Source organism: Numenius arquata, chromosome 1, assembly GCF_964106895.1.
Source record: "Numenius arquata chromosome 1, bNumArq3.hap1.1, whole genome shotgun sequence".
Taxonomy (NCBI): domain Eukaryota; kingdom Metazoa; phylum Chordata; class Aves; order Charadriiformes; family Scolopacidae; genus Numenius; species Numenius arquata.
The window spans coordinates 137,769,541-137,781,712 of record NC_133576.1 but is presented as its reverse complement, the minus strand read 5'-3'; the positions used below and the strand labels follow the sequence as shown (position 1 = coordinate 137,781,712).

At 45.1% G+C, this 12,172-nt stretch overlaps 1 protein-coding gene across 2 annotated transcripts in view; it reads left to right on the top strand.

Annotated features, from left to right (window-relative positions):
* Window positions 1–12,172, top strand: part of MYO7A (myosin VIIA) — a 68,304-nt gene that overhangs the window by 44,488 nt on the left and 11,644 nt on the right. For both annotated transcript variants that reach the window (XM_074152088.1, XM_074152079.1), the window contains exons 26-36: window positions 1,048–1,174; window positions 4,338–4,457; window positions 5,189–5,362; window positions 6,583–6,810; window positions 7,679–7,849; window positions 8,883–9,000; window positions 9,287–9,413; window positions 9,528–9,697; window positions 9,799–9,989; window positions 10,545–10,669; window positions 11,091–11,248. In XM_074152088.1, coding sequence (XP_074008189.1) covers window positions 1,048–1,174; window positions 4,338–4,457; window positions 5,189–5,362; window positions 6,583–6,810; window positions 7,679–7,849; window positions 8,883–9,000; window positions 9,287–9,413; window positions 9,528–9,697; window positions 9,799–9,989; window positions 10,545–10,669; window positions 11,091–11,248 — 1,709 coding nt within the window. The remainder of the gene's footprint in view (window positions 1–1,047; window positions 1,175–4,337; window positions 4,458–5,188; window positions 5,363–6,582; window positions 6,811–7,678; window positions 7,850–8,882; window positions 9,001–9,286; window positions 9,414–9,527; window positions 9,698–9,798; window positions 9,990–10,544; window positions 10,670–11,090; window positions 11,249–12,172) is intronic.

Genomic DNA, 12,172 nt, shown 5'->3' with positions numbered 1-12,172 from the left:
CTCATGTTAAGCCGGCTGTCGATCTGTTTTGTTTGTGTGACTATTTTTAATGGTATACTAATGAAAAAGAAATCATTTCATTTGCTAAATTAAGCATTTAAAAATGGAAAGTACCGAATTAAGGCAAACTGCATATCTTTGGGTTAGCCCATTTATGTGTGTGTGTTATAATACAGTCCTTGTTTATGTAGTCTCATGCTCTTTTCCCTCACACCTCTCTGCTCACTCCAGGAACAGGGTGAGCATCCTCATCTGATGACCAGCTTCTCTCATTTTCATTTTCTTCTCCCAGTTCACCATGAAACCCTTAGCATTACTTTTCTGCACAAAGTCTGCTCTGAAGGCAGATGTGGTACTGTCCTGTGGTGTTTTCCTATGAACTTTGTCAGTGTAGCAGGCTGGCTAACATTTCTGTTGCCTCCCATGTAGATGAGGAGGCAATGTTATGCCTCATTTTGCATGTAGAGAGGTAAGGTTGAAGTCAAAAGTGGACATTAAATCCCAAATTGAGATACCCGTCAATGTACGTCCCTGTTTGGACAAAAAAGCTGGACAAACTTTGACCTCCGCTGGAGCTGATAGTTCCCAACACTTCCAGAAAGCAAGTGCAAGTGTCTCAAGAGGAGCAGCCAGCAAATGGAGACTCCCAGCTGATGGCCCTCTATGAAAGTTAGTTCAGGAGACTCTCTTGGTATCACTGAGAAATCTCTGTGAGAAACCAGGGTAAACACCATCATCTAGAGGTGACATTCAGCTGCCTGACCTTGAGACTTCCCTTTATTTCCCTCTTTCTCTTATCGGTGTCAGTCAGCTGTGGGGAATCTCAGCTGAAGCACAGGGAAGACGTTGCAGGACTGGTGATGGATGGCATTTTAGAGACAGTGCAATGATCAGGGTGACCATCATTAGGGCAGTTAAATTAATATCCTTGTGATTCTAAAATAAACTTTTAACTATCAGTCACATACAGATGGGGTCTGGCTTTATGTTGACAAAGACCACCTTGTTAAATCTAATGTGTTGTGTATTTTTTTATTCCTATTGCAGGGATGAAATCTATTGTCAAATCTGCAAGCAGCTGACCCAGAACCCATCCAAAAGCAGCCACGCCAGGGGCTGGATCCTGATGTCCCTCTGCGTGGGATGTTTTGCTCCTTCTGAGAAGTTTGTGAAGGTAAATTGTAGATGATATTTGTCTCATGCATTCTCTGCCAATACATTTTCTTTTCCATCCATGGGACCAGCTTTTCTCTTGGGTTTCACAGGAGAGGGAATCTTGGTCTTTCTTTGCCAGAAATTACAATGAAATAAAGTTCCTAATCAGAAAGAAAAGTGTGCATGATCCCAAGCTCAATGTCTAAAGTGGATCAGATGAGTTGCTCCTGAGAAATGTCTCTCTTTTCTGTGACTCTAAAGGGAGGGTAGACAATCAATTCACCTGCAGTGCTGCGTCCAGCTCTGGGGCATACAGCACAGGAAAGATATGGAAGCTGTTGAAGCGGGTCCACGGGAGGTCACAAAGATGATCAGAGGGCTGGAGCCCCTCTGCTGTGAGGACAGGCTGAGAGAGTTGGGGGTGTTCAGCCTGGAGAAGAGAAGGCTCCAGGGAGACCTTATAGCAGCCTTCCAGTCCCAAAAAAGGGGCCTACAGGAAAGATGGGAACAAATGTTTTAGCAGGGCCTGTTGCAATAGGACAAGGGGTAATGGCTTTGAACTATAAAAGGGAAGATTTTGAGTAGATGTAAGGAAGAAATTTTTTACACTGATGGTGGTGAAGCACGGCCCAGATTACCCAGTAGATGGTAGATGCCCCATCCCTGGAAACATTCAAGGTCAGGTTGGATGGGGCTCTGAGCAACCTGATCTGGTTGAAGATGTCCCTGCTCATTTCAGGGCAGTTGGACTAGATGGCCTTTTATGGTCACTTCCAACCCAAACTATTCTATGATTTTGTGTTTCTATGATTTCAGATGATGCCTTCTGCACTTAGATGTGTGAAGATGTGATTAAGTAACCCGTATTTCTCCCCTGTTTCTCACATACAAAGGTCTTTGCATTCATTCAAGCATTTACTGGCTTTGAAAGTATGACCTGAGCCATGTACTCTAACAAAATTGGCAAGGAATAATACTACACAACTAATTAGAAATATAACTTAATATGAAAAATTGCACATAGAAAGAGAAGGGTTTAATTTACCTGGAAGTATGTTTGCTCATAATTGCTTTCTGCATACTGCAACTTGCCCAACCATGTGTCACACTGAAAACGTCCAGCTCTAAATAGCCACATGAGAGATGACATGTAATGTATCTTCAGAAGCACTGTATCAGCAGGACTGAAGTCAGTGCTATGAGGCTAACACTCATGAAAATCAGGTTGTTCTTAAAGATTTTCTTTTTTTCTCCTGGGCAAAGTCTATGTTTTCATAGAATCATAGAATCATCTAGGTTGGAAGGGACCTTCAAGGTCATCTAGTCCAACCATCAACCTAACTGACAAAAAAAACATCACTAAACCGTGTCCCCCAGCACCATGTCAACCCATCTTTTGAACACCTCCAGGGATGGTGCCTCATCTACTTCCCTGGGCAGCCCATTCCAAGGCTTGATAACCCTTTCCGTGTAAAAATTCTTCCTAATATCCATCCTGAACCTCCCCTGGCGCAACTTGAGGCCGTTTCCTCTAGTCCTGTCGCCTGTGACTTGGGAGAAGAGACCGACCCCTGCCTCCCTACACCCTCCTTTCAGGTAGTTGTAGAGAGCAATAAGGTCTCCCCTCAGTCTCTTTTTCTCTAGGCTGAACAACCCCTGCTCCCTCAGCCTCTCCTCGTAAGACTTGTGCTCCAGACCCCTCACCAGCTTCATTACCCTTCTCTGGACCCGCTCCAGCCTCTCAATGTCTTTTTTGTGGTAAGGGGCCCAAAACTGGACACAGCACTCGAGGTGGGGCCTCACCAGTGCCCAGTACAGGGGGATGATCACCTCTCAAGTCCTACTCACCACACTGTTCCTGATACAGGCCAAAATACTGTTAGCCTTCTTGTTTTGTTGCCTAAATTTGAACAGTCTGCCTTCCAAATGAGTTACACACCTAGAGTCTGACTAACACCGATTAATTGCTCAGGTTAATCCCATGCCAAGGCCAGGCTGGATGGGGCTTTGAGCAACATGGTCTAGTGGGAGGTGTTCCTGCCCATGGCAGGGGGGTGGGAACTCAATGATCTTTAAGGTCCCTTCCAACCTGAACCATTCTATGATTCCATGATTCTCTGCCTACAAGATTGGCTGGAACAGGGCAAAAGACTCAGCACTGTGTCTTTGATTTGCTATGGCACGACAAAACCTCCTTTGTCCCTCTCAGATCTTTGAATGCTGGAGCTTGGACCTTCTCCCAAGCCTGCTGGAGATAAAGATGTTCCATTAATTTCCATAGATACCAGATCAGGGACTTGGTCCTCAGCACTGAAAGAGCTGAAGCCAAGAATAGAAATCCCTCCTTTGTCCCCAGGCCTAAACAGTGTGAAATCTAATAAAGCAGATAAATCACCGGCAAAGTGGCAGAAAATTAAATTATGTCTGGAAACGAGATCTGAGGAAGTATGCCACAGGAGGTTGTGTGGGTTTAAATCTTTAATAGTGGGAGATTATTTTAGGTGAGTGAAGCACTTCTCAGAAATAATTTGTGGGTAGCTCTGAAGACTCAGACCTCTGTCCAAAGTTATGGTCCATGCTGGAATACATGGCAATATTCCCAATAGCTTTGGAGAAGGTTTATGCTAATTCTGCCCTTATTCATCCTGGGCAGCAGGTCAATCCTTGGGCAAAAGGGGCTGTTGGAGATGAAAGGAGATATTAATACGATCTGACTTCAGATACTTGTCTCCTCTTTACAGGAAAGAGTTGGGCTCCTCTGAGTGGCATTTGCTTACAGTTCCCCTGGTTCATTACTTACAGGTCTTTTTCATTCACTCCCATCTTTTTGGCCAACACTCAATGACATTTTGTAATATGTCTTTAAATACAGATAGAAATCAGTGGCAGCAATAGCAGGAACAGAAAAGCCTCTATACTAGCTTCGATCAAAGCTCTTTCTAGGCTGGTATCGTATCTCCACCGAGGCCAGAAATGCACAGTATAAGAACAAGGCAAGGGTGCAGACTGTCCTACTCTCAGCTTCCAGCAACGTGGTGTAGGAACTTCCTGAGCCTGAGTGGTATCACTGCCATTGGCAGTCACAGAGAGCTTTTCTCCAAGAAATCATTGCTTTTTAACCTTTGCAAATTCTTGGCCTCTGGAGCCGATGGTCTAACCCATGTGTTCCCTGCTGCCAACAGTATTTAAGGAACTTCATCAATGGAGGTCCCCCGGGTTATGCTCCCTATTGCGAGGAGAGGCTGAGGCGGACGTTTGCCAACGGGACAAGGACGCAGCCACCCAGCTGGCTGGAGCTGCAGGTACGAGCCCCTCCATCCTCTCCCCAGGCAGCTGGGGCTCAGGGTTTGAGCCTTTCCCTGTCACAGGAACCACATCTCTGGCAGGACAGAAAGTTGCGGGACAAAATGCTTATTTCTCTCAAGAATTTTCAGGTATTTCCAAGCTATTGCATTCGCCGTGCATCCTGGCTTTGCTCTAGAGTATGCTGAAGATCAATCCCTTTGGCTATATCAGTACTTGTAAATTAAATGTGTTCGAGAGTGCTCTCGGGCATTGAGGCCAGCTGGCATGGAGCAAGCCCCCGTGTATGCTAGGAAACTGTCTTCTAGATGAAGATGCCTGCAGGCAAACTGACTACTGGGAATGGTCCCAGGGACTTGTTCAGGGACAGCCATAGCCGGAACAGGCACAGTTTGTGCCATAATTGCTCATTTTCTATGCTGGTTTACTAGCATAGACAGCTGTGCTCCAGTGCCCAGGAGTGCTCCCAAGCGTGCTTGGATTTGCTGGATTAGACACTTTGATGACTGAATGTATTAAATAAAAAATCTGGGACTTCCATGTGCTTTCAGTGACTGATCGAACGTTATCCTGTCGAGAAGTATGTTACGGTAGCATTGAAAATCAGCCAGTCAGTGGAATCGAGAATTTGAAAATGGTCACCGTAGTTGGGTGGAAGAGTATGTAGGTAAAGAGTCTCGTGGGGATTGAAAAACACTCACCTTTATAATGTTTGACTTTAATCCATTAGGCAACCAAATCCAAGAAACCGATCATGCTGCCCGTCACATTTATGGATGGGACAACAAAAACCCTATTGACTGACTCTGCAACAACCGCTAAAGAGCTCTGTAATTCTTTGGCTGACAAAATCAGCCTGAAGGACCGATTTGGCTTTTCGCTTTACATCGCACTTTTTGACAAGGTATGTCTTAAATGATGTTCCTGACTAACCCTATAAAAGAAAAGGGAGGTTCTCCTTGGTGTCACATATCTTCCAGAGGGCTGAAGGACCCTGTGCTCTGAGCAAACATCCAGCTTCAAGGTCAGGAAGGAACATTTCTACAGTAGAGGTGCCAGCATGATTTTCACAATAAGAGTAGTGAAACACTGGTGCAGGGTTGCAGACACACTAAGAAATCTCTGGATATTGGAGATATTCAGAATTTAACAGCAGAAGGCACAGAGCAACCTGATCAAAGTGGACCTGCTCTGACCAGCGGGCTGGACCAGAAACCTCCAGAAGTGCCTTTCCACCCACATTATTCTGCGGTGCTACGCTCTTACTCTCAGTCAAGCGACTTTGAGTTGAACTTCCAGTAAAAAACAAACAGCCTTGATTTTTATGTAAGGGAGGAACTACACTTAATTAGAAAGGTGATGGTTGACACTAAATTTCCAAAATGAGATAAAATCTGAACTGCCATACCTGCATTGGCATTTAACCTAATTTATTTAACATAAAAACATACCTTTTTTCAGAAATTTCATAAAAAATTCCATAAATGAGAAGGGAAAACAGACCTAGGGTAAAACTTCCTGTGAGACAACAGCTGGAAGCCAATGAGACAGAATTATTCCTACAGCTGCTGTGTAAGAGATGAAGTATATTCTTAGCTCCGCATATGGCCACCTCTGCCAGTGGGTGGAGAAGAAAATGGTTTATACTCTGTCTTCTTGGTCTCTTTTGAGGAGCTATTCATCCAGGGATGTTCACTCTGAGGAGACATAGCGCTTTAGGGCCACAGTGAGAAGACAGAGGTGCTACATCTTCTGTAACACCACAGGCTGTTTATTCTGGGTCTGTCTGATGCTTCGCATGGCTGGATCCAAGTCCAGGGCTTTGAAACAGGGAATTTCAAAGCACAGTATGAAATAACAATATTTTATAATGGGACCGTTGCCTTTCCTAATTCATGTTGATGCTCTCTTTTCATTCTGGGTGGGAAACTGGGGCTCAAAACAAAATAGCTCACCCAGCGATGCTGTAGATCTATTCAATCTTGGCTGGCTGGTAGAGGTAGATACTTTGGTTTATTTTGATTAGAAAGGAAGCCCGGATGAGTGACTCAGAGACAGATATCTCTCCCTAGAGAGGCCAGCATTTAGTTGGGTGAATGCCACATTTCTCTCTGCCCTGACTAGGTCTCCTCGCTGGGGAGCGGCAATGACCATGTGATGGACGCTGTGTCCCAGTGCGAGCAGTACGCCAAAGAGCAGGGAGCGCAGGAGCGCAACGCCCCTTGGAGGCTCTTCTTCAGGAAGGAGATCTTCACTCCTTGGCACAACCCGAGTGAGGACAATGTGGCCACCAATCTCATTTACCAACAGATTGTGCGAGGGGTGAAGTTTGGGGAGTACCGGTGTGACAAGGTAAGTCTTCTCAACAACCATTGGTCTCACCAGGATTCATCAAAGGGGAGGAGAAGTCTTCCTTCCTAAACACCTGCTAGCTTGGGGACTATGGTATTCACCTGGGAGACAGGAACTACAGGAATCAGATCCTCTTGGTTGGGGAGAGACTGGACACTCCCATGTGCTGCATGAGCACTTTTTGCTAGTGAATTTTGGATGGGAGAGTGAACAGCCACTTCATCCATCAGTTTGGAGAGCCACGAGCACCCTGCATCTAGATCACCAGATCAAGAGTACACAGCAGGATCCTGTTTGGTGCGTTCTGCTAAGCCTTAGACAGGAGACATGCTTTTCAGGATACCCAGCCATATGCTGAAGGGACATTGGCAGCAGAAGCCTATGCCTCCAGAGTCTCTGGGAGCTTATAGAATTATCCTCGTGTCACTGGAATGAGCATCTCAGGAGACATCAAAATCTCTGACAATGTCCATCACATGCTGTTTTGCTTGTGTTTGAAGTCATCCAGGTGTCAAATTGAAGACAACTCTCTTCCCCAACACCTAATCATTCTCCCATGGACACAGTACTTCAGGGGGGCCTCACCCAAGCAGAATAGAGGGGCAGAAACACCTCCCTTGACCTGCTGGTTATGCTTTTTTTGATGCAGGCATTCTTTTGATTTTAAGCCTTAATCCTATCTTTTAGTGGTCAATCTCTTGAACTTTGGATGTGCAAAAAGCACTGGTGAAGTTCTGCTGAAAGGAAGCATCCCCACACCATTCTGAAGCAGCAATACATCCAGCCTCCACAAAGAGCTCCTTGAGTGATGGATTTTGAGGATAATGGCTTGGTAACAGCATTAACTGGGCTTGTTTGGCTCCCACAGGAAGAAGATCTGGCAGAACTGGCTTCCCAGCAGTACTACGTTGACTATGGGTCAGAGATGGTACTGGAAAGGCTGCTAAATCTAATTCCATCCTACATCCCAGACAGAGAGATCACCGCTTCGAAAACAGTGGAAAAATGGGCTCAGCTCATTATAGCTGCACATAAAAAGGTGGGGACAATAGATCATCTGGCAGGACCAAGGCATGCTTCGGTAGCTTCATGTGCCTTTTAAACATATGCTCAGCTCTTAGCCTGGCCTGAAGCTAAATCAAATAGAAAGGGTATCCAGCTTTACCCCTGGTTTTAAGAAAAGATCTGACAGAAGACAACCTGCAGAGGTTCACTGTGAGAAGCAAAATGCCATCTCTGGGGTCTCCTTCCTGTTATGCAGGGTTGTGATGTTATTGGTTGTATTATAGTTCATGTTTCCAGCCAATGTCAAGACTCTATTTTGCCAGGTGTTGTATAAAACCTCCCTGATTTTCATAAGAACATTTGTGACACCCTCCCCAGAGCAACACATTCCATAACTCGTTAACTCCACACCCATAATTCATGACTAGTCATGATGGTTGGTCATCCAGGCATGAGAACTGGTATTCATTTAACAGGGGTCATTTAGCATTCATTTAACATTGGTATTCATTTTAGGGGTCTTAATATTCAGATTAAGACCCCTAAAATGTAAGCATCTCCATGTGTATTAGGAGTCTCACCTCCCGTTACTGTCAGTGGAGACCTAGGAATGCAATTCACTTGGATCTTGCAGGTCCTCCATCAGCCTGTCAGCTACATATAGAAGTCCCAGGTATCTGAGGATGTCCTAAATAAAGCTAGATGCCTGTGCTTAAGGGCTATTGAGTATCTGTTTCCAGCTAAAGGACTGTCAGGCTGAAAGGCAGACACCAACCTTAGGGAAACATAAAGTTAGCTGAGATGAGTCCCACCCAGTCTGGTCACTCTAGATGGTTTGCCCAGCCTTCTCAGAGTTGAATTATTCCCTGAAGTGGGAACCAAAATTTTGCCAGGACTGTATCCAACCTATCACTTGTTCCTATAGGACTTTAGCCCTTAGCCTCATTGATACCTAAATTAATATTAGTTCCAAGATCTTCAGCTGACGTGAATTGGTTTTGTTTACTCACTTCCTGGTTGTAACTGGGTTTGTGTTTCATGTTGGTTGTAATTTGCTTTGTCTGTAGGGAATTTATACTCAGAAGAGGACAGACCCCAAAAAAGTCAAGGAAGAGGTAGTGGATTTTGCACGTTTCAAGTGGCCTTTGCTGTTTTCTCGGTTTTACGAAGCCTTCAAATTCTCAGGTAAGTCAGTAGAGCACATCACCACGGCACAGGATGCTCTGAAGCAAAAGGAAGGAGAGATAGGGACTCCACAGACAAGAAGACTCAGTGGACCATCTAGCTGATCTTCTTCTAGATACATTACTTTTTGGTGCATCCTAATTAGCAATGGCTCAAGCTATGAGTCTGCCACCATTTCTTTTACTAAAACTGAGTATTTTTGATCATTGCATCCTCCTTTGAAATGCACATCTCCTATATCCTAAGACCCTTCAAGAACCGATTGCACGTCTTGTCTTCAACCCAGGGCCAAGCCTGCCTAAAAATGATGTGATTGTAGCTGTCAACTGGACAGGGGTGTACTTTGTGGATGAACAGGAGCAGGTTCTCCTAGAGCTCTCTTTCCCAGAGATCACAGCTGTGTCAAGCAGCAGGTAAGGAGGAATAGACTTAGTTGGTGATCTCATCCTAAAACAGTCTTTTTCCAGGCTTTGCCTCTTGATGCCATTATCTTTTCTGTTTATGTCTCCTATAAAAATATATCCCAGAGGGGGAAAGCTGCAAGGGCAGAGTTTCACCTTGGCCACCATTAAAGGTGATGAATACACTTTCACCTCCAACAATGCAGAGGATATCCGGGACCTGGTGGTGACCTTCCTTGAAGGACTAAGGAAAAGATCCAAGTATGTGGTCACTCTCCAAGACAACCCAAACCCTGGTAAGTAAATGGCCCAGCCCAGTGGTAAATATATAAATAGATTAATTACTCCCAAGGGGTTTGGAGAAAAACAGTCAAACTAATGATTGTTTTTCTTGCAGTGGGAGAAGAATCCGGGTTCCTCAGCTTCCTCAAAGGAGACCTCATAGTTCTGGACCAGGACACGGGAGAACACGTGATGAACTCAGGATGGGCTAACGGATTCAATGAACGGACCAAGCAGAGGGGAGATTTCCCAACGGATTCCGTCTATGTCTTGCCTACAGTCACCATGCCTCCACTGGAGATTGTGGTAAGCTGTCTTACAGAATGGCACAACTTGATACAAAGCCTGAGGAGATCAAAGCCTTCCTGAAGACCTTAGATCTGGCCAGAGTCTCTCTGATGATGAGGTGGAAATCAAAGTGGTTGAGAGCGGTAACAAGTTGTCCAAGGCAGAGGTGATCTCAGCCTTTCTTCTGGTCATTTTGAACACCACAAGCTTGTGACTTGGAATATCCATGAATCCCACTACATCCCTCCAGCTGTCCAGATTACTTGAAGGTGCATTTGGGGTTGGAGGGAACCACTACATTCATGTATGAAGCTGTAGGACCCAAAGCAGGTTGTCTTCATTAGGAAATGATCCCCACTCTGCAAACATTTGTTATTCTGTGCATTAGTGACTGAGAATGCCACAGAGAAATGACAATTGCACAGTTCTTCCTGACTACTAACTGAAATTAATGGGTTATTCTTATTCACTCACTGTTCTTCTTTACATTTTGTATCTGCTTCCTCTCTCTGAATACATCAGATATATATTATATCAAATATGCTGGGTGACGGAGACGTTTTCATTCCACAGGCACTGGTCACAATGACCCCTGATCAACGACAAGATGTTATCAGAACCTCTCAGCTGGCAATTTCGGACAGTGAAGAGAGAGTAAAGCCATACACCTTGGAGGAATTTTCCTATGATTATTTTAGGTGATTTTTTAAACCATCTTCAAAAATCATTGGAGTAGGAATTCATCTCCATGTTGCTTGGGAATCAGGGAACTTTTTGCTACTGGAAAAGACTCTGAATATCCCCTCGCATGACTTTGTGCCCTAACTATCCATCGCCATCATCCTTCCTCTTGTGTTTAGAAGCTTTTTGGGGTAGGGAAGGTTGTTTTGGTGTCAGTACTTGGGTATGGGGACTTTTCTGAGCTCTAGGAAAGTACGAATAGTTATCTTTGGGCAGAACTGGAGCTGGATACTTGCTAAACTGTGAAGTCCCATTTAGTGTAAGAGTTCATTAGCCAGGTGCTGTGAGCAACCTTCCCAGGTGAAACATTGGCCACAGGCTGTCCCTTTTATCCTTCTAACCTCTCCACCTTTCCTCTTGTTTTGCTTTTGCCATCAGGCCACCTCCCAAGCACACCCTGAGCCGGGTCATGATCACCAAGAGCCGTGGGAAGGACAAACTGTGGTGTTACACCCGTGAGCCCATCAAACAGCCGTTGCTGAAGAAGATCCTGGGCAGCGAGGAGCTCTCCCAAGAAGCCTGCATGGCCTTCATTGATATCCTCCCACTGCCTGGGGGAGCCCTTGGGCAACAGGTCTGATAAGCAAAGGGCTGAGCAGGTTCTTTAGGGCCCCAAGCAGAGCCTGTGGAAAGGTTTGTGGTCCCTCTTAATGGCTTTGGGACCATGTCACAGGCTTGGAGATGGGTCTGATCCTGAAATCTGTACTCAAGCATCCTTGAGATATGAGGGGTGTCTGCTTCTTAATAAATGAAGACTATGGAGTCTTGCTGGTCCGTGCTGCTTAGTGGTTAATTCACCAGCTCTGTTCTTGCTTGCTCCAGCTGTGTGTCTCCAAAATGTATCTGCTGTGCAAGGCTGTAGCCCTAATCAGTGTGGATGCAAACCAGTCCACGCGGCCTCAGGGACAGGGTTTGATGCCTGAATATCCCTTACCTGGCGGAATGTGCACAGCATGGGAGAGATGAGCTGAGTGCAGACATAGATCCAATCTGTTTCTTTTGCGGGGGAGGCTTTGCTCTAGGTTCCAAACTTTATAGTTTGAACAGTTCTGTTGGTATAAACCTGTTACTGATTAATATTACACTATTGCTGCTACTACTTATTTCCTCTTACAGGAATAACAGGAGGTAGAGTTAAAAGAACTGGCAAAAAAATTTGCAATTTTATCTTTTTCCTTTTTCTGTGTCATACAAGTTAATTCAGAAAACTGTGACCTGTTCTCACACAGAATCATTGCAATACGGCATGATGGTGAGGGTCATCATTTGGTTTATGTTACTGCAGCTCCACTGGTATCTGACACCAGCTGAAAATCATAGAATCATAGGATTATTCGGGTTGGAAGCGACCTTAAAGATCATCGAGTTCCAACCCCCCTGCCATAGGCAGGGACACCTCCCACTAGACCAGGTTGCTCAAAGCCCGGTCTTTTGCAGTGGTACCCAAATATGCGATAAGG